Genomic DNA, 25,336 nt, shown 5'->3' on the forward strand with positions numbered 1-25,336 from the left:
GCCTGTATAGACGTGTAATCCAGATCCGTTATGTATGCAGGTATATTTACACATTCATAAAGAAATCAAATTGTAATATTTAAATGTTATTAATTAGCGATGACTCGCTTTCCAGTTTGCGTAATGGAGGAAACTGCTGGATAAAAAAACAGCTGGTGAAGATGATGGAGTCACAGGTTGTAAAATCGCAGTAAAGCCCTTGTGAATACTAATAGCTTGTAATCACTATAGGGTTCAGTGGCCTCAATGTAGTCAGTGTTTAATGCCAACTAGTGATTTTTTATGTGTACATCTTAATCGGTGGCTTTTGCTTTTTTGGCAGCTGTATGCACTACAGAATGATCTTGATATGTGGATGTTTGCCAGTCATTTCCAAAGTAGCTCATTTTAGTTTGCTTCCAGAAAGGCACGGATCTGTTTTACATACAGCAGCATTCTTTTTTTTTCAAATCGTTCACGAAAATAAGCAAAGAATGATGAGCAATTTGTCCCGTGTTTGATTTGTTGTACAACACCGCCACCTGTCGGAGGTATAATCATTTCCTGTCTTATTATAGTTGGCCACGAGGTGCCGTATGTTCTCGAGCACAATGTCTACAGGTTTTTACAAACAATATGATTAAAGACATAATTGTTCAATAAATAGTATCATTTATTATTCATAATAAACGTAATAATCTTTTTAAAGAAATGTGAAGTTAATTAGCCTGTGGACTGTTGCCAAGCGACCACAGACGAGAGCGAGCGTTCATTGGTTGTGTACGTTACAGATGTCTGTATTTACGTTTAGGCGGCACTTGTGAGGTAAAAAAAAACAGTTAGGTAAACAGTGAGGTAACTTGCAGTTAAACTTCATTTTAGAAAACCTGACAAAAAAATAAAATGAAATAGCATGAACGGTAAGTTGTAAGTCTAATATTTATTAAAACAGAGATTCACTTATGACAAATAAGTCATAAACATCTTTTCGTAAAAAATGTTACCAAAAACAAAGAAACGGTCGAGACATATTGTACTGTATCAAGTGGAAATGTGCTTGAGATTTATAAAGACATTAAAATGGTGTATTCTTAATATGGTATATACACAACGTTGAAGGCACATTGACTTAGCCAAACATTAACAAATTTTGCCTTAAAAACAAACAAAACAAATGCAGAACACAGAGACTTCTCAATAGTTCTGTTATTACTATACAAATCTTTATTCATCAAGAATAAAATGATAATAAGACAATAGTGGCGTTGTGACGACTAAAAATATATTATTTATACCGTATATACGAAAATCCTAGCTTTTTGTAGCCTGAATGTTTTGTTTTTGTTTTCAATTTCGAGTAATATTTTGCTGATCTATCTGAAATAGCAAATGTGTGCAGTTATCTCTTAAAATGTGACGTTTAATATACAAACTTATTTATATACTCAATAAATTATATTCAAAAAAATCTATATATAGTTTTAGAGTTGAGAACTGTGACTTTATCCATGTAGAAAGGCTTTGATTGTCTTAATTTTATATTGCAAAGTTTATCTTGTGTATTTGCGTAACAGTCTTATAAGGAAAAAAATGTCAACTTACTATTACTTAAATGCCATTGCTCACTATTGTCTATACACATAAACATCCTATCATCTCACAGATGTGGCATATAGACCATTGTTACGCACACATAGGAAAGCATATGTAAGACTGTGAAACAAAGTTTGGCCACTCGGATCATCAGAGCAAATACTTCAAGTTAAAATGTTGCTTCACGTGGGGGAGGCGAAGGGTTTTCTGAATGTCTGCCAGCAGAGATGGCACAGGACTTTTTGCTCAAGTATGGAGCTGGAATTATATGTTCAAATTACATCATTCCCTCATCATACCCACAGCTCCAGACGAAGGATCTTTGTGAAGGAAAAACATCTTGGCTCTTCTGATAGGCTGCTATCAAAGTCCGCATCAGAGACCAGAAGATCTGACGTCTCTGTTGAGCAACAGTTGCTTATGTATTTGGCACTCTGCTGCATTGTTTTCCATGTAGGTCAAATAATGAGGAAAAAAATGATTCCAACCTTCTCTAGCTCATGTACTGACACAATACACACCCTGAGAAATACACTTATTTTTAGGGTAGGAGTCTATTAGCGCAATATTTCCCCAAACTCTCTTTCCAAGAGGAGCGCCGGCAAGCCACACAGGGATGTATAATCTAAAGCTAAGTGTTTGGTATAGTGCTCCTCTGCTGCAATAAAGATTGAAAGATGAGGTCATTTATTAAGTTTGATGGTAGCGTAAGACGTCGGGATGTAGCCCTCGTCCCCGTTGTTCCGGCGCACCCGTGTCCATCCGTCGCCTTTATCTTCCTCCACCACAGACAGCACCTCCCCTTCCTGCATCGATATGGTTCCCTCACTGGAGCCTGTAGACAGAGGGAGGTGAGAGTCGAAGCAACGGGATCCGTATGATATTCCCAAAGTAGGTGTGAGAGGCGTATAATTATACCTGGGAAATTGTAGAGAGCTGTGCATTGACCAATAGGTGCGGCCAGATCCTCTTCCTCAAATTCGTCGTCAAATTCAGTATAGATGGCTTGGGAGTTGTCAGTCTCATCTAAGAGAGCTCCAGGACTGAAATAAATAAATTGCATTAATGTTGTCTATACAGTAGCCAGGCACGTAAATGTCTATCAAAATAAAGAATTAGCAAGAATATAGACCGTAATGAGAAGATGATTTACTTTATGTTTAATATAAAACTGACCTGTTGGGGTTGTGAGCGCCGTTGTTATTTAGAGAATGAGTCGAGTATCGTATCGTGTCTCCACGGCCTCCTGCTTCTGTGAGCCAGCCCTACAACAAACACAGAAATAAAAGGGTTGAGATGATGTTTATAAAGCACGTAAGGATTTAACATAGGGGGTGTCCAATTGAAACCTCATATTTGTTGAGTTCTCCTCTCAGTCTGTCCATGTTTTGTGCCGTCTGAGTGATCTGAGGAGCCAAACTGGCAGGGTCTCCCATCTGAGGGTTCTTTTCATACACGTCTTTCATCTTGCCCAGAGCCTCACTGCACACAGATATACATTATATATTTATGTAAAGACAATAGACATTAGGGATGCTCCGATCAGGGTTTTATTTGCAGCCAATACTGATTACCGATTTGTTATCTTCGTGATCGTCCAATTCCGATACCATTTTTTAAAGCTGATATGCGAGCTCTTTGATGACTGTAACTGTTAACATTTTATCTTGATGAAGTAATACCACAGATGTTGCCTTTGTTTTATTACTTGCAGTAATAATAAGGTATATCACTGTTTTAATAGAGACTCAAATAAGTAGGCACAACAAATATTTCTTCTGCAAATAGAAATTATAATAAAGGCTTATGTCTTTAAAAGTAATGAAAATGAAACAGTCTTTACTGTATGAATTAAATATACATGGATTCGTATTAAGTACAACAGTTCTTCAGTCAAGAGCATAGAGTGATTTTATTCAGAGATGAATTAGGATACTGTAGCTTTTGAGAGAGATCGCTCTGTTCACGTGCACTGACGACAGGCTGCTGTGTGGGCGTCGTGTGTACGCGGACAAGAGCAGCTGATGAAAAAGAAAGTTTAAACGGTCAAATCTTTAAAATGCATGCAAATAATAAACGTTTGGCATGAGGATGCAATTGTCCGCAATAGGTGTGTTGTAAACGCTGTTTGATGAGGATGTGAAGACGCGTCACGCTGTTGACTGGAGCGCGTCCTCATAGAAAATACACATATCTCTGTAAATGCAGAGAGAGAAATCCAAATCTGCACGTCGCACATGAGCAACGGGTTATAAAAATGCTTGTGCTACGTAAAAAATTGTCTCTAATTGCAGCCGCATTCAGGATCCCTATGATGACAAAAGTAAACAGAAAGATCGGTTCACAAGAATGGCAAATTTAGAAAGTACCGATCGAGTCATTAAATGCCGTTATCGGCCAATACCGATCGACGGCCGATCAATCAGAGCATCCCTACCAGACATGTTTCCATCACCCTTTAAATGGCGGAAATTGAAACAATGCCCAATAGAAACGCAATTTCGCAAAAACTTCCATATAACAAAAACGTTTTTACACTCAGGTTAGGTCACATCATTCTTTAAATATGGTGCGGTGCAAGATGTTTGGATGAAGAACAAGACAGAAGAGGTGTTTTTGGCTTCATGCAGCGAGGCAAGAACCGGCAAGCACATGACATCAAAATATCGCAAGAGCGATTCGATAGTCGACTGCTCTGTATGCTTTCGAGTCGCTCTCAGGGGATTTTGATGTTTTGCGCATGTCGGTCTGCACGGCTCTGTATGTAGCCAAACACACTTATCGCCATGCTCTCTGGAATGACTTATCACTAAAGAAAATGATGTTTTAGTCGCATAACATTGGTTACTGGAAACGCTGTCATTTCGCAAGTTTTTTATCGACATTGAAAATAACGCTCAAGGGTGATTTTTCAGGCAATTTGACAAAGGAATGTCGAAAAACTGCAATGGAAACTTTTTGTGATCATTCTTTAACTATGGCACGGTATGTTTGGTTGGAGGACAAGACAAAAGAGGTGTGTTCCACTTCACAAACGCATAACACAAAAATACCACAAGAGTGATTCGGCAGTCAACTGCTCTCGTGGTATTTTGATGTCATCCGGCCATCGGTCTGCGCGGCACCGTATGAAGTAGAACACACCAGTCACCATGGTTTTTGAAAAGACTGATTGCAAGACAACAAAATTACGGTCATTGAGAAAATAACACTGAAGTTTTGCGCAAATCTTTAATGGAAACGCAGCTACTGACAAAAGACACAAAGAATTTCTTGTGCCACTCAACATGGTTTGCTCCTCAGAGATCAGAGGAGTTTTGTAAACAAATCCCAGACCCCGGTAACCCTGAGAAATCAGCTGCGGCCGGTTGCCATAGCAATGGTCGTCGGGGAGACAGCATGGCGGTCATCTCACCTCTGATCTATTTCCTTCTGCAGCTCTTTGCTAATGTCGTCGATCTTCTGCTGCAAGCGTTTCCTGCGTTGCTCTGGAGGGAGATGGGTAAAGCTCTCGCTGTCAACGGACTGAGGAGAGGGAAGGAGAGGCACTGTCAATCATAGAGCTTCACACATGCAAACATATAGCCACGCCTTCAACACCACAAGCCAGGTAAAGACATACATAAACATAAATGAGTTTTGTTTATAACAATTAGGTCAGATGGTGTACTGTAAATATATGATTTGGCTGTGGGTTTCATTTAAAATAGCCGCTTCTACAAAAGTTATATTCAAGGTTACATCGCAGTTGGGTGATAATTTGAAGAAGAAAAAATAAATCACAGCAGCGTTACAGTTGAAATACTGATAGTGGTCATTGGTGATGTTATCACCAGACACAGATTTGTTAAAGAAATAGTTCACCCAAAATTTCCACTTTAATGCCATTCTAGGTGTATTACTGCCTTTCTTTACCCGAAAACACTTTATTTTACTCCATATTTTTAATCTATATTTTTAATATATGTTGAAGTGAAATTATACACTCACCTAAAGGATTATTAGGAACACCTGTTCAATTTCTCATTAATGCAATGGTGTAATGGTGTGGGGAATGTTTTCTTGGCACACTTTAGCCCCTAAGTGCCAATTGGGCATCGTTTAAATGCCACAGCCTACCTGATCATGTCCATCCCTTTATGACCACCATGTACCCATCCATCCTCTGATGGCTACTTCCAGCAGGACAATGCACCATGTCACAAAGCTCAAATCATTTCAAATTGGTTTCTTGAACATGACAATGAGTTCACTTTACTAAAATGGCCCCCACAGTCACCAGATCTCAACCCAATAGAGCATCTTTGAGATGTGGTGGAACAGGAGCTTTGTGCCCTGGATGTGCATCCCACAAATCTCCATCATCTGCAAGATGCTATCCTATCAATATGGGCCAACATTTCTAAAGAATGCTTTCAGCACCTTGTTGAATCAATGCCACGTAGAATTAAGGCAGTTCTGAAGGCGAAAGGGGGTTAAACACAGTATTAGTATGGTGTTCCTAATAATCCTTTAGGTGAGTGTACATTTGTCAGGAAAAATTATTTGTATTTTGAGCACATTTAGCGATTGATACATCACATTTGAATGTAAACACGTAAAGAGATTGAATACACGCGAAATGGAGGCATGCCCACTTTATGCCAGTAAGTACAGTAAGATGATCATTGATTCTTGCATGTTTCATGACTGCATGTTTTGTCAACACTAATATTTAGCCTGGATTTCAGGGTCACATATTACAAAGCTAGAAAGAGCCAGGATATTATTTAATATAACTCTGATGTGTTCGGCTAAAGAAAAAAAGTCACATAAATCTAGGATGGCATTAAGGTCTGTAATTAATGGACTAATTTTTTTTTTTTTTTTTTTTGAGTGAACTATCCCTTTAAGGAAAGAGGGAATGAAGCATCCATATATATGGTACAAAACAGCCAACCCCAATTAATATTTGATTTCAGAAAGCAACTATGGATTAACCTGTGAAACAAAGTAAAAAAAAGTGTTTTAAGCTGGCGTCACTAGCCAATTTTCACCCTTATTTTAAAGAACGACTGAAAAGTCATAGAGAGAGTTGGTGCACAATGTGCAAGTAAGACAGAATTAACAACCCCATGGACTTGAAGTTGATGCCAAATCTGAACATATTTTATATTTAGCCTTTAAAAAGACAGGCTGTCCTTCCCTTGCAGTGACCAATGAGTTATTCTCATCCCCAATTTTATGCTTGAATACCTAACAAGGACTAGTTACATTATAATGGTGTAACTAAGCTTATTTCTGTTGTTTTTTCTACACATTAACTAATAACATAAGAAAGCAGAGGTAAAAGTCTACTTTTATTAAAAGTATGTCTTGTTTTTACTAAAGCAGGCAGGTGCCCTGGGCACACGCTATACATTTTTAACTTACTGCACGTATCATGCACCTTCACAATTTATTCTGTGAACTGCACCCTATCAGTTGACAGCAGTTATTTACGTCGCACTGTGCTCCTGTTCTCATTTCGATGACTGCCGTGTTGATTTGTTGCCAATCTGGGACACCGCGATACGTGACGGGGAATCTGAGAGACATGTCACAGGCAGTTGTTCAATCTTTCACCCCTCTTACATTCTTAGTCGTCTAGCGTGACGGACCGCAGGGCTGAGAGTGGCATGATTTCGGCAAGAGCAGTCAGTAGGGAGTCAGTGACCCCCTACCATTACACAGTTGTTTGGACCTGGTTTGTCGTGACGCCAGCCTTAGCAGAAATAAGGTGAAAAGTTTTTGTGATTGAAGATCATTGTATGTGAAAGAGGTGTGATTTTTACTTTATTGTGACCACCCATGCACATGCCATTACACATTATGGATGACCCAGATCAGTCTATGCTTTCATTGGCCGCTGAATGCCTCAAAAAGCCATGCAGCAGCAGAAGCACATGGTTTCATCAGGTTGCCTATCCCCTGACCCATCACACTCACCGTTTTCTTGAGGGTCCGGAAGGAAGAGATTCGAGGTTTGACTGTCTTATTGATTTCCTTCAAACAGTACGACAGGGGATCCCGGCCAAACTTGGGGGAGGGGGGTCCGTTAGCGGGCGAGGGTGTGGGGGGTGTGGAGAAGGGACTGAGCGCAGATGAGGGAAGCTGGGATAGACACCAGACACAAACCCAAAAGAACATAAGGACAGAATGGGAGAAGGGTGGAGGGGAAAAACAAAACAAAAAACATATCACAAAGGAAAGAGACACCATCAAACACCTTAAAGCAACATCAAAACAGCAACGAGGACAACCATGGACCAAACTCTGCAAGAGCAACAGAAGCGAGAAAAAGAACCCCAAACCACCCAAAATAACAGCAATGGAATCAGCCAGAGATGAAGAGGCAAACAGTGGCTCCATCCCTTACTAAACTTTACTTTTATTCTTGTGAAAGTGCATTAAACATATACTAAGGTTACTTTAGCAAAATGATGGTGTAACCATGGTTTAACTAGAGTAATCATGTTTGTTTTATTAATTTGCTGTAATAATTTTTTTTTAAATTTTCATAAGGGATAAGTAAGCACTCTTTTGGGTCATGGGTTTTTACAACAGATAATGTTGCCTTCAGGTCATAGCTATCTTTATGACATGTACATCACCACAAACAACATTAGGACATTCCCCTAACTTACCATGTTTTCAATGTCAATATTGACTATACAGTTTAGTCTGTATGCATGAAGTGTGCTGTTTGTGTGCTGACTTGAAGGCTGTTTAAACATGGACGACACGAAAAGGCTTTAAAACAGAGCACATATTACAAGATGGAACTATATAGGAATTATACTACATGGGATAAAATTGTAAATAAGCAAGCGGATTCTGTGACTTAAAGTTGGTTGCCTGTGTTTTTTGTAACAGATCTATTAAGTCATCTTAACTAAAAAAGGAACGTCACAATCGCCTGCTAGCAACTTGCTAGGCTAATTACTTGCTATGCTAGAATAGGGTTGCACAATTCTGGATATTTTAAAAGTTGGAAACATTCCAATGGAATTAACGGGAATATAGGGGAATTAATGGGAATAAACTGTAAATCGCCGTTTAGCTTATAACAGGGAACTTAAATGCAGTTGGGAAAACACCTTGAAGCATGAGCTTGGTTAAAACAATTTGTGACGCTGGACCACAAAACCATCATAAGTCATAAGTCACACGGGTATATTTGTAAAAAAAAATACATTTCATGGGTCAAAAATATAAATTTTTCTTAAATGCAAACATCATCAGTATATTAATGTAAAGATCACATTTCATGAAGATATTTTGAAAAATTCCTACCTACAAACTCCGCGTTGCAACCCGTTCCTTAGGGATTTCCCATTTAAGTTTGTTTTTTATGTAAAAGCTTACAACTTCCCCTATTCAGTCAACAACATCTTTACAGCATAAGCCATTAGAGAGTGCTAAAACGAACCTTTTCATTAGTAATCTGTGTCTAAATTTGGACTTAAAGTCGATTTCCTCAATATTTAGATTTTTTGCACTCTCAGATTAGATTTTAAATCACTAAATGAAAAGTTTGGTTCCAAAACGCAATAAATCCATTTTGACAAATTTCGGTAAAAACGTGTTTTTCATACCAAGAAAGTGACAAGATGAAAACCACTATTTTCTGTTACAAACTTTCTCATAGCATCTTTAGGTTATAAAAACATAAAAAAATTCAAATCCATCTTTGCGTAAAATTAATTATTTACTTTTAAAGGAACAGTATGTAGGATTGTGGCTAAAACTGGTACTGCAATCACACAACTGGTGGCCAATACACAAAATGACAACATAAACATCAGTTGAGGGCTGCAACTCCCCTTTTCAAATGGCAATTTCCTGGCCAGACCACTGTTGTAAGTGTTATAAGTATTTGAAATGAAAATGATTTCTTAATGTCTAGTGACATATCAGGGCCATTTTATGATTAATTGATATAAATTTCTTACATACTGTTCCTTTAAATACTGACCTGATATAATACTGATTTTGGCAGTAACTAATTTTTTTCAGAAATGGCGTTTATCGCGTTTTGGAACCAAACTCTTCAAATATTGTCCTATCCTAACATTTATCAATGGAAAGTTTAATTGTTTAGCTTTCAGATGATATATAAATCTCTGGTTTTGTGGTCCAGGGTCACATATACTTTATTTTTCATGTATGTCCACTTATGACCAAACAAAATGTTTTATTTATGCCACATTTTGATATTTTGGAATATTTAAATAATTGCCAGCTATTAATGGATATTTTCTAAAAGTTTTTTTTTTACAATTTCCAGAAAATCTCTGCCCATTTGCAACCCTACACTAAAAAGGTATTAAGTATTAGATGAAACTAGCCAATTTTTATTTGTAATAAATATTCAATGAATTGTGGGATTGCCATATCTATGAATAATATTGTTATGCGAGATACAAACTTAAAGATCTAAATATAAATTATCATCAGCAAATTCTGCGTTTGACTGACTGCGCGCTAAAAATAAGCATTTCCCCCAAAATGGTTTTAGCTTTGTGACTGTCTCAGCCGGAAAAGGGACATGCAGAGTAAGCAAAACTTTTGAGAATGCAGTAAGTTGAACTTCTTAAGGTAGAGGAGGAGCAAATCTGATTTGTGGTTCAAGTTTTCTAAAACATGACACTGTATTTGCCAACGCACAAAGAAAAGAATGAATCCACACAGCAATCAGGACATGACAATGAAACAGAAGAAAACTAAACAAGTTTAGACAGGCTGGCAGGGAAAGTCCTGAAAGAATAGATGAAGGCCAAGCAATGAAGCGGTAGGAAGTGAGGTCAATGGTGGCGGCAGGAAGAGATGTTATTAATCTGAAGGTGAAGTAATCCCAAAAAAACTCACTCTTCATTTATACATAAGCAGAGACAATCCGACTGAATCCGACATTGAGCTCTGAATCATCACATGACTAGCGAGAGGAGAATGTTCCTCGCTATGCTTCGCCCCAAACCTCATTTTAAGAGGATTTGTCTCCTTAACAAGCTAACCAGATGCAACCAAGCATCTTTTCTTGTGGAAGACAGTGCACAAGGGTGTCATTGTGATGGGACTGAAGGATATATTATACGATACATAATAGCACTAGTGTGTTTATGTTATAAAGCCCACAAGAGATAGAGCAGGATCTATGCCATGCCCTAAGAGAAACACAAATGTGATAGAATGCTACCAATAAGAGAAGTGGTCACACGCTGAGCAAAACAACAGAGCTGGGGGCTTTTCCATCCCTGTTTACAGCCAAATAGCCATGCAAAAGATGCATACTGGGAAAGTGTGTTGATCTGTATGGGGTATGTGAGAGATCGAGAAAGGCTCAAGAAAAACAAGGGTGGATTTAACCATCATGCATTTGTCTATAAAGACGACGAAGGGTGCCAGTGACCATAGTCTTAGATCTATTCACATCTCTCGAAAACTTAAAACATCTTAAACCAAACCTCTGCTATGATTCACCCCTCTGAAAAATCTTCACCCTGCTGGAAAATCCAGCCAAACCAGTATTGAATAGTTGCTGGTATTACAGTACGTATTACAGTAAGACTGTAAGTGTTACACGGCTTCTAACTGCTGCTTTTGGTGATTGGTCAGGTAGACCAAGAGCCACAAGGTGTGAGTTTAGACTGGCATGACCTAGTTTATCCAGCAGGGTATATTTCATCTCCACCAAACACTGAAGCCTATTATGAAGCCTACCTTGCTCTTCTTATTGAACAATCTGAAGGTTTTGTTCCTGTTCTTGCCTAGAAGCTCCAGAGGACCTTTAGGGGTGCCAAGACTGCTATCAGAGGAGGCTCGGTTGATGCCCTGACTATAGTCCTCAAAGTCCAGATCTCCTGGTCTCTCAAAGCCCGACTTATGTTGCTCTATGAGAACCACTGAGTCCTGAAAAACACAGATGATTTACTCCATGCATGGGCTTGCGGAGGGCCATTAGTACTCTCCAAGTATTTACTTTTAAGGGAATAGGGCCGCACACTCACGTTCCTCTCGTTGACGTTTGTTCCGGCTCTGGTCATTCCCTCCAGACACTTCCCGATGATGGGCATTACATGCCGCTCAGTGTCTGCAAACAGGATGTAGCCTTGCGACAGCTTTTTAATACGCCGCTCATCCATGTCCTGCAGCCTCTGCAGCAACATATACACAGTATCACTTGCATTCATTCAAGAACGTGTGGGATACTTTAGAAAATAAGCAGAGAGGAACAGATGTGTCGAAACACGTTGGGACCTGGGGCACTGCTTACATTGAAAATAACGGGAATGTCGGTGAAGTAAAAGTTGTTCTGTTCCTTGTTGTACTTCTGCAGCTGTGCAGCGTAGTCGTTCTTGCACTCCTCGGCTATATGCGTGCGCATGTGCGCCTGCTGTTTAGCCTGCAGGTACATAGCATACACAGATAAAGACTGTCCAAGTTAATGAAATCAGGCACTGTTATATGAAGTGGAACAAGGAAATGACAGCAATGCATTTGGATATGATGAAAATTAGATGGCATGTTTTTGAGGATGTTCAGCATGCACAGGTGTGGCATTTGGGGAAGTGATAAATGCTTAAATGTACCTTCTCCACATCGGCTTTGGTGGCGTTGAGATCTTGATCGGTTTTCTCCGCATATTGTGCAGCTTTTTCTGCTTCTCTCCATTCCCTTTCAAAACGCTTTTTACTCTACACAAAAAAAACACATCATGTGAATACAAAACTATATTTTTTGGTCATCTGTATCTTAGTTGAAGTAACAGATCAATAAAAAATAGCATTTCACATCGCTGACTTCAAACCTGGTGTCTTTATGTGGCAAATCTGAATATAAAAGTAAACGCAGATGAGACTTCATGGATTTAAATAATTTAAAATGTAGTGTTATAATCTTTTATTTCATTGTATAGACAACATCTAAATATAGTTCCTAACTCTTTTTTTTTTCCTAAATTTTTACTACTTTCCCAAAATCCCCACCTTATTCTGCCTCTGTGCTCGGCCTTGTTCACCTTTACCTTAATGCTTTCTGTCAGTCTGCCCATGTCAGATAACTTGTATACAGCATTTAATGTAAAGCATAATCTCTTGATTTTATCATTTTTGTGGTTTGACAGCATCTGCCCCTATTTGCTGCTATTGTATTCAAAGAACAAACAGCATTTAAACTCTGCAACGTAACATGCGGTACTGTGCAAAAGTCTTGTAAGCGTATATATTGTAAATATTTCTCAGTCCCTTTATTAGAATACAAGCAGAAAATACAGGAAATGTAGTGTATGCAGTATTAAAAAAACAGACTAAAATTATAATCTAATGTGACCAGTATTTAATACGAGCTCTAGTCAGACTGCAAAAGCAGGAACCTGCAAGATCTCTTAAACCCAGGCACTCTGCAGTTTGGGCGGCCCACCTAAGCTGGGAAACCCTACCGCCTTAACTAGGTCGTCCAAAAAAAAAATTGCTGCACAAAAGGCCATCAAGTGCATCTCGGAGAATAGAGTGGATGCCCTTAACACAGCGAGCGAGCACGTGCGCCACATGGCGGAAATGAGAGAAAGACGTTGTCTGGAGGATAGCCAGTTAATAAAACGCGTGTCCGTGAGAACTGTAAGTGGACTTATGTTTTGGGTTTATTTTAGCCTGTTATTGTATTAGTCTAGTTCTTGCAAATTTAAAGTAAGTGAGCAGGTGATTTTGTTGTTTGAGTAACCTGCTAGCTAGGTTGCACGTGCCTGTTTATTCGATATAATTGTTGAGCGCTCTTGCTCACGTTATTTATGTCCATTATTTATGTGCCCTGCCCAACCCAACCCTACCACCATAAGTAACAAATTTTCTGCGGGAAACCCTGTAAACCTAATGAAAAGAAATCCTAATTTCTAATCAAATGACTTTTTACAACCAAACAGGATAATTTATTTCCTCACTGTAAACAGCTAAAATATATTTGTGCTGTTATACCTTTAAGAGAGCATCTGAATGCATGTTTACGCTCCTTCCCCTCACCTAACCAAACACAACAGCCACAGAAACGGCGTGCAAACAATCACTTTCAATCCCCCAAACACGAGCACACACAAACCTGTTCTGAGCAAAAACAATGGGGACAAAAGAGCCTCGGCAGTCAGCAATTACACAACAAAAAGCACTAATGCAAGTGTCTGACAGCGACGGAAACTCAATCGTGGACTGTGTCTGCTCAATGAGACGATCAAAGACATGGTGGGACACAACATGCCCTCTACCATTCACAGAAAGACTTACATTGTCCAGCTGCTTGTAGGTGCTCTCCAGAGACTGCTGTGCTTTCTTGGCTTCTGTCAGATGCTGCACATTCCAGAGAGAGAGAGAGAGAGAAAGAGAGACAGAGAGAGAGAGAGAGAGAGAGAGAGTGTGAGTTACTGTACTTGTTTTGCAATGTAAAGCCTATACCCCTACCTATAATGCCAAGACACTGTGGGTGGTTGCTATGTAATTGCTAATGTGTTATGGTCATTTGCTAGGTGGTTGCTAGGGTGTACTTTGTGGATGGGTAGTCAAAAAGTCTCCTCCCAAGCCAACTACATTTTGATCCCTAGATATGCAGGTTAGCCTTTTTGAGATCACCTGAGGTCAGCCTGGAAACACGTCGAGTGTTTATAAAAGCTTGATCAAAAAGTCACCATAAATAAAAAAGGCAATTCTTTTTTTTATATAAATTATTCTTCTGTGTACTTCATAATTTTTAGCAACGCTCAATTCACGGCATTTGTGCGAATGAGGCGGAATCACGTCTACCCCGCCACACTAAACGCCTCATTCACGCCGGGAGACCTCCAGACACGCGTCAATGCGTCTTCACTTTGACTTAACATTGAAATCACTCGCACTTGACGCCTTTACTGCAGCTGGTCTGAACGCAGCATAAGAGGCGGAACATGGGTAGAGCTGAGGTGCCTGGTTGCTGAAACCACACCCACCTTGCTCGACGGAAGTGACAGCAGCAGCAATCCACCTGTCACTTAAGTGGCCACGCCCTTAAAGGAATAGTCTACTCATTTTCAATATTAAAATACCTTAACTAAGAATTGTTGATACATCCCTCTATCATCTGTGTGCGTGCACGTAAGCGCTGGAGCGCGCTGCGACGCTTTGATAGCATTTAGCTTAGCCCCATTCATTCAATGGTACCATTTAGAGATAAAGTTAGAAGTGACCAAACACATCAACGTTTTTCCTATTTAAGACGAGTAGTTATACAAGCAAGTTTGGTGGTACAAAATAAAACAGCGCTTTTCTAAGCGTATTTAAAAGAGGAACTATATTTTATGGCGTAATAGCACTTTTGGGAGTACTTCGACTCGGCGCAGTAACACCCTCCCTCTCCCATTATGAGAGTGAGAAGGGGAGCGGACTTTTCAGGCGAGTCGAAGTACTCCAAAAGTGCTATTACGCCATAAAATATAGTTCCTCTTTTAAATCCACTTAGAAAAGCGCTACGTTTTATTTTGTACCACCAAACTTGCTCGTATAACTACTCGTCTTAAATAGGAAAAACGTTGATGTGTTTGGTCACTTCTAACTTTATCTCTAAATGGTACCATTGAATAAATAGGGCTAAGCTAAATGCTATCGAAGCGTCGCAGCGCGCTCCAGCGCTTACGTGCACGCACACAGATGATAGAGGGATGTATCAACAATTCTTAGTTAAGGTAATAACATATTATAATATTGAAAATGAGTAGACTATTCCTTTAATTGAGTCCATCAAAGACTATTACGACAATTCCGCTTTAACACCCTGTCAATCTAATTTATCAAAATAGTGCATATTTCTCTTTTTTCTCAAGTAAAAATTAAAATAGAAATAAATTAACCTTGATAACAGGCTAGAATGTCTAGGGTTCAATTCTGCTCTAAGTCACTTCCATGTTCAAGAGAGACCGGAAGGTTGCCCCTTGGCCAAAACATAATATTAGGGTTAGGATTTTGTTGAAAATCCCTAAATGGTTCTTTGTTCTTGGGTGGAAAAAGGTAAAGGAAACTGAGCAACGGTATACTTTATGGAAACAGTCAGATGTCCCCCCAAATTCAAAATGAAATTACACCTGCCTGTTCATGAATTTAAATTTTTGATCCTACAAATGTGAACCAATGTTAGATGTTTGCCTTTGCAAGCACTACAGCCGATTCACAAAGACAAACAAGATAAGACAATGTAAGGTTATGGTTATTTGGGGAGCATGTTTTTTATGAAGATAAACACCAGTGAGCTCAAACCAAAACATTCCACAGTGTGCCATAAACTAAAACACTTCCTCCAAAATAGACTGATGTTACTTTATAATCATGCACACTGTCTCTCCTTTAAACCTCTGGTGTAGCCATGGGCGGTCCGGGGCAACCCGTTGTGCATTCAGGCTCACCCCATCATTGTCTTAAGAAAACAGTCAGTGGCGTAGATATTTTTTCTAGCCCCAGACAAAAATCTTTATGCTATTTATTTTTTACCGCACTATAGTCCCATCATCATCTTTGATTCCAACGTTGTGCTGAAGTCAAGAAGGTTAACAAAGTTTCCAGCAGCCTTGTATATCTCAATATTAATATCTAATCTCAATCGCGAGTGGACTTGTAATGCTGTATTTTACATCTGTCTTTAAATGAACTTAAAACAGGAAAACTGTTGATCTGTTAACATTTTTAGTGTAATGGATAAACTTCAAAGGATGAAGATACATCCCTAGAAAGCTTTAAATGTTCATTTTATAAATCTTCATGACTTTACTGACCCGATGTAATCAATAATTTATTTAGGCCTATCTACCCAAAAGTTTCTGGCTATGCTGCTGTTATACACCCATAATCCACCTCTCAGCGTTCTTCTCTCCCCAGTCATCTGTCCCATAGCATACTTTATTTAAAGCTTGGCCCAGTTCTGCTGTTTGACTCTCTTACCATTTTACGTTCCTGTTTGAGTTCCTGCAGGTACTTGGTGAGCTCGATGCAAATGTTCATCATCATGTTCTCAGCGATCAGCTCCCTCTGACCTGCATAGTCATTCAGCTCATTCATGATGTCCAGAAAGGCCTGGTGATTAGAAAACCTGCAAACATGTTATATGAATGAGATCTTACAGATTTTATTACAAACTTCATCTTTTCAAAACCTGTGACCAGCCACAGCATCTAAAAATGTACACTGCATCAGATTCTTATGGATCCTTAAAGGAACAGTATGTAAGAAATTTACATCAATTAATCATAAAATGGCCCTGATATGTCACTAGACATTAAGAAATCATTTTCATTTCAAATACTTATATCACTCACAACAGTGGTTCGGCCAGGATATTTTCATTTAAAAAGTGGAGTTGCAGCCCTCAACTGATGTTTATGTTGTCATTTTGTGTATTGGCAACCAGTTGTGTGATTGCAGTAATCCAGTTTCCAGTTTTTGCCACAATCCTACATACTGTTCCTTTAATATCAATTCCTGTGCATTTAAGTGAGTGGCGGCTGGTGACTTCTTTTTTTTTTGAAGCGCACAATGCGAAGTTCGTCACAACATGTATGTAGCTTGTCTTGTGTGTGGTTCGTAATTTCAAAATATGTGTTCTGCGCTTTGAGAGATCGTGTGTGCATCACGTGTCATGCCAAAAAAAGTGCCTGCTGCAGACGCGTCTAAAGGGTTTATGATAAAGAGACGCTCGCATTTGACAGATACTTGCATAATCTCATGTGTAATCAGAGTTTACTGTTAAGGGAGTGTCTAGCTTGTATTTTGAGAACGTGAGCATCTCTTTTATCATAAACGATTTTGACGCATCTGCAGAAGGCACTTATTTTGGCATGACATGTGATGCACACACGATCTCTGAAAGCGCAGAACACATATTTTGGAAAAGGGAACCACACACGTGACAATCCGAACACTTATTTTGAATTAGTGCATCCTCGGATGAGCAGTCACAAGCCGCCACTGATTTTAGGATAGCTCAGGTTCTTCTATTTAGTTTATCTGTGAAGATAAGATCATTGTATTCACATTTTTTTTTACATCACATAGCCTGAATCAAGTGAATGCGTCTCTGCGTGCAAAACCACAGGAATCACTCAATTGTCTCGGTTTAATAACCATCGTTTAACTATTAAATTTGTAATAAACTATAGTAATACAGTGGTAAGCAATGCTCTTTTTACCATAGTAAAATGATAGTATTTACCTGTTATTTTCTTAAATATATTTTGCATAACCGTTGGCAGTAATAAGGCTAAATTACCATATGGTTTGGTATGGATGCAAATATCGACTCTAACACACTGGAGTCAATAAGTTGATAAGCAAAATCTGAATAACCCCTCTGACATTATTTTTATGTAATGTAAGTAGGTAATCAATAATATATTAACTTGGTTTTCATTAGTCAGATTACATAAATTATACGTATTCCAAATCTCATTTAATGTTGTCTGTATTTCTCTGGCTGCTGTCTGATATTCATGACTGACTTCATTAGTTTCGTTTTCCAGAGGGAGAATACATAAAGTCATTTGCAGGTCTGTGCATTTGTTTGCTAAGCTAATGTGCTTTTGTTTGGAGTCAGAAACAATCCCACAGGTATCACTGCTCAGTCGCTGTAGCAACATCAGACACAGCTCACCAGACCAGTGTGATCTGATTCAAGTGACTGGGGATTTGTCAGCTTTCTTTTCTAATATCACATTGTTCAGGCTGGATAGTTCAACTGTCCCGCAGAAAGCATTTTATGAAATGAAATTACCTGCACTCCTGCTCTTCTTTGCTGCCTCGCTTAGGGCTGTATTTCTTGGTTAAATTTCTAGAAACCAGATAAAAAATTTGGATTTTAAAAATCATTGTTTTGTGGATCAACTTCACATCACAAAAAATTATTTGCAAGTGGTCAAGTTACAAATGGTAAAAAGTTGTAGAACATGCTCAGCAGGAGTCAGAAAACCAGCAGCCGACCAGGAAGCATTTACATGGGATAATGCATGAAAATTTGCTTCTAAAACATTTGATAAATCAAAGATATCAGTGTATTTTAAGCATGTCAAAGGGAAATGTGCTTTATATACCAATGAGCCATTATATTATGAATACCTGCCTAATATCCTTCAGGGCCTCCTTTAGCCTACAAAACAGCAGCCACGAGGCGAGGCATTGATTTGACAAGGTGGCAATAGGTTTCCTCGGGTATCCAGAATCTCGTATATTGCGGGGTGGTGGTGATATTCCGCAAACCCACTTTTCCAAGTCGAACCACTAATGCTCAATTTGGTTTATGTCAGGTGAATTTACAGGCCAAGGCATTAACAGAAATTCACTATCAGGTTCCTCGAACCACCCCTTGACGATTCTGGAAGTGTCGCATGGCGCATTATCCTGGGGTAATGGCCAGCCCCAGCAGGGAACACAATTGGCATGAATGGGTGTACTTGGTCCGCAGTGATGTTCAGATACCTGACAGCTGGGACAACATTGCCCAAACATCACCTGTGACCACCCAACAGTTCATCCAGGGGCCATAGCCTCTGATGGTAATCTGCATATGCATGCTCGTCCGTCAACCTGATGCACCAGGAATCTTGATTCATCAGACCAGGCCACTGTCTGCCAACCATCCATGACCCAAACACTATGATTGTGGGCCCATTTCATGCATTGTTGATTATTAGACCCCAGGTGAGTCATTGGCTATGCAGGCCTGTAAACTGTGTGTTTTGACACATTGCCCCGGTCACCACTGTTGTAGCTGCTTGTGATTTGTCACACTGTGGACCTGCGGTCGCTGTAAATAATGCGTGCATCCCCCCTCCCCTCTGGCATCATTGAGCTTCATATAACACGCAACTGGATGCTGCTGGTCATTCGGCCATCCACGCACCAATTTTGATATGCACGTGAAAAACCCACTTTTCCCATTCTGACACCAAACACTCTATTCACCGATAGCTGGTATATATACTGCTCTGTGAACTGCACCTGGGCCATTTTTTGGTTGCCATGTGGGCTCATTGCTCTAGATTGGTGTGGTCATAATGTAATGGCTCATTGGTGTATATACAGTATATTTCACTGATTTATAGATGTATAGCCACTTAACCCAGTGGTTCTCAAACTTTTTCAGCGTGCGGCCCCCCTTGTGTACGGCAAATTCCTTCACGGCACCCCCAAAGAAAATTTATGACAAAAAACAGTTCTAAAATGTAATATTTTAATTAAACAAAACATATTAAATTATACAAAGTAGTGCTGTTGGTTAGTAGCCTTATTTTTTAGGTTTAATTACACAGAATTCATGATAAATTAATGTATTTTATAAAATGTCATAAAACTGGGGGCCCTGGCACCATCTTGCGGCCCCCAGTTTGGGAACCACTGACTTAATCTACAATTACAAAATCGTCTTGGCACAAACTGTTACAAACCTCAACATGCATGGTTTGCTCAGGATAAAGTTTCTTAAAACCAGCCTGCATCAGCCAAACAGGCCCTTTTTAAGCAATAATTAACCCCGGAAACAAAAATAATCCGGATTGACGTGACTGAATGTATTTCAAGGCTCCATATCACTTTGACCTGCACCTTCAGAGACCTCAATCACATTAGATAACATTGAAGTGTCGGTCATTAACATTTCTGTTTACTTCATAATTCCTATTTTAATTTGTGTTATTTTAAATCTTTGATGACTTTACCACTGTTAGCAAAGAGTAGGTGTGCTGCTCAATATGCTTCCTCGTTTCCTTGCTCCTACTTCCTATGAACCGGAAACCAACCAAGCTTTGCAATCTTTTAGCACATCTCAATTCTTTAATTGCACCAAAAGGAGGTAAGGAACAAGGAGTCATGATGAGCGAAGATATACAAGTTCATACTATGCGGAAGTGTTTTATTGACCGAACCACATGTTTCACAATAGTCATAGCTTTAGTACAAATAGAAAGTTAGAAAACTATGACAGAGCTACTTTTTAATGAACTACAAAATAGTAAACTGCAGCTAGCAACACCAAGGTCATGGGTTTGAATCACGCATGACAAATGAAATGTATAGTCAAAATGCAAATTATGCCGCGTTCCAGGCAACCTGTAACCTGTGTTTTTCCAACCTTCTACCCGTGAAAGTGCCCTGGAACTGCAGTCAAACCCGTGACTTCCCACCTGTGAACTCATACTAGATCAATGTACTCCCAGTTCCGAGCTCTGACGTCACATAGCCCGCGAAACCATACAAAACAACAATGGCGGCCCCCACAGATGCAGTGTTTCTGCAAGTGGTACACGGTGGGAATACACTTTAACACAATATAACGTTGCAGTCAAATTAATAATAATAGTTAGGGGTGTGACGAGACACTCAATCCACGAGACGAGACGAGACGAGACACGAAATTGGGTGCACGAGAACGAGACAAGACAATATTTTTACACTTTTAAAGAAATCCTCAATGATAAAATAAATGACTAAGAAATTGAAATCACATCGTTTTTTAAATGTTTTAACTAATCAAGGACTGGCCCTAACAATTACTTTGCTAACTGATAATGAAGTTATTTGTTATTTTTGGGTAATAAAAATAGACCCAAGGGAGCAATAGCTTTAAAATTACATAACGAAGGATGCAATAGTAATTGGTTCAAATAAAGTATCAAAACCAAGTTACATTAAACAACATTACATTAACAAACACATTATATTTGTGGTCTATAAATAAAAAGCTTTATGTATTATAACAAATGCCTACAGGGGGCAATGGTGGACTCGTTTCGCGGATGCTATCTTCACTTTCACTTTACACGGAGAAATGCTTATTTTTAGCCAAAAAATGTTTAAATCGATTTAAATATTTAATATATGTCCATACAGTCACAGTCACAGATACAGTCACTGTCATTTTTGAGCAAGAACATGCCGACATTAAATCATGTAAACTCTTGAGTGAGGGTTTAATCTGCTGAGACTTCACATCTGACACTGATTGACAGACAAACATCTCAAACTTCATACGAGTTCCCAAACGAACAACATTGGAAACTGAAACAAAAAAGCACACGCAGTAAGACAGAATAAAATGCACTGTAAAAGGTTCAAACAGAAAGCTGAATCTTAGTAAAAAAATAATTAGTAAACTTTATAATTGTTAATATTCACTAAATAATTCACTAGCTAGTCTACAAATACGACCTCCGAAGGATGCAGTCTTTTATTTGAGAAACGGCCAGCATTTCACCTCCACGAGAAATCTCGTGACAAAATTAATCTCGCGAGACACATTTAATCTCGTCGCACGAAATCTCGTCACACCCCTAATAATAGTAAATAATACACACGATTATATATTACAATGTTATGTGTCTAAAACAATAAGTATGTCGTGAAAGTATATTGCCGCATGGACATGTTAAGGTGAAGTAAATTCCTTCTGCTCAGGTAGTTTGGCGTGACTTGCCTGGAATGCTACAAAGTCGTGGTTTGAAGTCGTAATTTTACGGGCTCAAAAACCTGCCTGGAACGCAGCATTAGTACTAGGGCTGGGCGATTAATCGAAAAATAACCGAAACCGAAATTCAGAACCTCTAACCGACATTATTTTATCATGTCGGTTATTTCGGTTTTTAATCCTGTTAATACTTTCCCTTTAAAAACAAACTGCTGCGTGTGATGTTGCGTAATTCCGCCCCGTCCTGTCAGTGGCACAGCGAAACATGGAGGAGAACTCAAACACTGTTTAACTGAGCAGCAGGATCATCTAGTGCCCAAAAGAAGCACAGTACTTTTTTTTAAGAAGTATTCGCGAATGTGCAGGCACCTGTGACAAAAATACGGAATGCGCGATCGGGTTTTTACCGCACACGCGCTCAGTTTAATCTACCGATGGGTCTCTAAGCAGCCCGGGTAATGTCATCACATCTCACTCACTCAAAACCGCGAAAAGACGCGCCTGCGTGAGTTTAATTAGACACTTCAGAGATGACGGAGAGAGAGAACGGGAGAACTTCTAGTCTACATTAACACCAAAAGCATTACAGATGAGAATAAATTGCTTAGACATCAGTGCCCAGTTAAGAAAAAATGGATTAAATACAAGAAACGTGTAAAGGATACAGTCCAAGTATGTATTTTGCCCTACTCATCTCATTACAATATGCTATCTGGATACAACTTATTATGTATGTATCTTATGTCTATAATTAGTCATGGGGGTTGTATGATTCTTTGGTTCATAACTTCCCATTCTGAAAGTTTCATCAATTGTACATAATGACATCATCTGCATAGAGTTAAGTCTATTTAATATTTTTCAGTAATGCAGTTATTTTGGGAAAAATGTGAATAATTGCATTGCAGGCTGATTTAAGGTGTGCCCTAAACTTTCCAACCTTGTCAGTGAACTCTGAGGCAAAAAATAATCGTTTATTAATCGTAACCAATGTCAAATGTTAGATTAACCGAGGTTTTGATTTTAGGTCAAATCGCTCAGCCCTAATTAGTACAGAACATTCATGATCATTTCTGTGATTATGTTGAGAACTATAAATGGATGACATTTTGCATTCTTCAAAAACATTTGTAAAAGTCTTATATTCTTATAGCTTGATATTAATGACAAAAAATATATTGAATGAAAAGATATTGTTTAAAACTAAAGCATTCAATTAATACCATTACAAAACACTGTTCTACTGTTCGGTGCACCATGTGCCATACATGCAAAAAGCAAAAATATTACATTGTAACATAAGTGACCAAATGTTAAACATCTGCACGACTTCACACGAGGGCTTTCCTTTAATTTAGCCAACAGTGAACAGTGGCCACTGAATGCTGTTTTTTGAAATGCGAGTGACATACTCAATAATATGATTTGCATATAGTTAAAACAACAATTAAGATATTATCGCACACCCTTATTCACTATACATTTTATTGAAACATAAGATTCAAACCCATGACCCTGGTGTTGCTAATAAAATTCTTGACCTCTCCTCATGCAGAAAAACTATTAAATACTTAACTGACCTAGCTAACTAGTTGATTAAAAACAAATTGGATGAATGTAAAATGTAAATATAATTAGATGCCAGATCTTTCACTATATGTATCCACATCCGCTTAGTCATATGTTTGTCTGCTCCCACTTCCTCTCTCTCTCTCTCTCTTTCTCTCTCTCTCTCTCTCTCTCTCTCTCTCTCTCTCTCTCTCTCTCTCTCTCTCTCTCTCTCTCTCTCTCTCTCTCTCAGAGTTGCAAAATACACACAGACAAGCGTGAGAATCGAGTGAGTGTCAAGGCCTAGTGGTGAGCGAGCCAACTATCATGCGAGTATATGCTTATCCCCTGGTCCAAAGCCAATGGTAACTCTCTGAGGTGCCGGCAAGATCTGTTCTGTCCCAAAAAAGTCACATGACCCATTTATTTCACAATGAGAAACAGCTCTGCACGAACACACGCTGCAGGTCCGCACATGTGAGCACTTACACACTGTATACACATTCACCTACAGCTGCACAAACTGGAGAGACCTTGTTAAAATTACTTACCGAAGTTGCTTTGCATAGTTTTGTTCAATCTCTGTTCGTTCCTTCACAAACTTCACATATTTCTCCACCAAGTCCAGGCCAGATTGTGTGTGTTTATCAATTATGTCGTACTGGTCCTGTAACAAAGAATCGGATTAACAAAAAAACAAGAAACAAGTCAACACTGTCCTTAAACAGCTGCTGTTAGGGACGTGCAAAACTAGAAATTAATCCAAATCAACTAGTCAGTAGGTTGACTCATTGACTAGTCATATTGAGGCGGGTTTATGGTCATGGTCCATCAGAAAGAAATCAGATGATCATAGTCTTTAGCATATTTTTACGTTTTCATTTATGCATTTGGCATGATGCACTTTTCCAAAGTGACCGTGCATTCAAGTTAGGGATGCATAATGATTAATTGTGATTAATCTATAGCAGAATTCAAGTTTTTGTTTACATCATATATGTGTGTCAACTGTTTATAATAACTTTGTATAGATAAATGCACACACATGCATGTATAAGAAATGTTTACATGTGTATATACATTTGTATATTTATGTATAATTTCTATTATATATACATTAAATTACCCTAAAATTATACATGCATGTGTGCATATTTATATACAGGGTTTCCTGCAGCACTTTGCAGTTCGGGCGGCCCGCCTAAGCTGGGAAACCCTACCGCCTTAACTAGGTCGTCCAAAAAAATAATAATTATTTCACTGCACAAAAGGCTGTCAAGTGCATCTCGGAGAATAGTGCGGACACGCTTCACAACATGAGCGGTGCGCACGCCACACGGCCGAAATGAGAAAGACGTGGTCCGGACCGTCATTGTTTGGAGGATAACAAGCCAGTTGATAAAACATCTTGGAGAATAGCAAGGACGCGCCTCACACCTCGAGCATGCACGCGCACCACATGGCCGAAATGAGATAAAGACGTGGTCCGTCATGTCTGGAGTATAGCCAGTTGATAAAACACGTGTCCGTGAGAACTGTAAGTGGACTTATGTTTTGGGTTTATTTAAGCCTGTTATTGTATTAGTCTATAGTTCTTGCAAATTTAAAGTAAGTTAGCTGGTGATTTTGTTACATGCCTGTTGATTCTATATAATTGTTGAGCGCTCACGTTATTTACGATATGTGCATTATTTACATGCTACAGTAGTTACATGTAATTAATAGTGGGAAATAATCCGTT

The 25,336-nt window shown here is 38.9% G+C and overlaps 2 protein-coding genes across 4 annotated transcripts in view; one reads left to right on the top strand and one right to left on the bottom strand.

Annotated features, from left to right (window-relative positions):
- Nucleotides 1–900: 900 nt before the first annotated feature.
- Nucleotides 901–25,336, bottom strand: part of trip10a (thyroid hormone receptor interactor 10a) — a 29,593-nt gene continuing 5,157 nt past the window's right edge. The window contains exons 2-15 of one of the 3 annotated variants that reach the window (XM_055188640.2): nt 24,147–24,262; nt 18,364–18,420; nt 16,539–16,686; nt 13,866–13,928; nt 12,183–12,287; nt 11,867–11,995; nt 11,601–11,747; nt 11,314–11,502; nt 7,540–7,704; nt 4,988–5,097; nt 2,922–3,054; nt 2,749–2,837; nt 2,491–2,615; nt 901–2,407 (exon numbers count right to left, since the gene is read on the bottom strand). In XM_055188640.2, coding sequence (XP_055044615.2) covers nt 2,256–2,407; nt 2,491–2,615; nt 2,749–2,837; nt 2,922–3,054; nt 4,988–5,097; nt 7,540–7,704; nt 11,314–11,502; nt 11,601–11,747; nt 11,867–11,995; nt 12,183–12,287; nt 13,866–13,928; nt 16,539–16,686; nt 18,364–18,420; nt 24,147–24,262 — 1,728 coding nt within the window. In that variant the 3' untranslated portion in view covers nt 901–2,255. The remainder of the gene's footprint in view (nt 2,408–2,490; nt 2,616–2,748; nt 2,838–2,921; nt 3,055–4,987; nt 5,098–7,539; nt 7,705–11,313; nt 11,503–11,600; nt 11,748–11,866; nt 11,996–12,182; nt 12,288–13,865; nt 13,929–16,538; nt 16,687–18,363; nt 18,421–24,146; nt 24,263–25,336) is intronic. The other 2 variants (XM_055188646.2, XM_055188655.2) reach the window with 2 other exon arrangements.
- Nucleotides 5,043–25,336, top strand: part of ppan (peter pan homolog) — a 70,984-nt gene continuing 50,690 nt past the window's right edge. Inside the window, exon 1 of the mRNA XM_055188666.2 lies at nt 5,043–5,182. Within this exon, the coding sequence (XP_055044641.1) occupies nt 5,144–5,182 (39 nt within the window). The 5' untranslated portion in view covers nt 5,043–5,143. The remainder of the gene's footprint in view (nt 5,183–25,336) is intronic.

Source organism: Misgurnus anguillicaudatus, chromosome 19, assembly GCF_027580225.2.
Source record: "Misgurnus anguillicaudatus chromosome 19, ASM2758022v2, whole genome shotgun sequence".
In the NCBI taxonomy this organism is placed as follows: domain Eukaryota; kingdom Metazoa; phylum Chordata; class Actinopteri; order Cypriniformes; family Cobitidae; genus Misgurnus; species Misgurnus anguillicaudatus.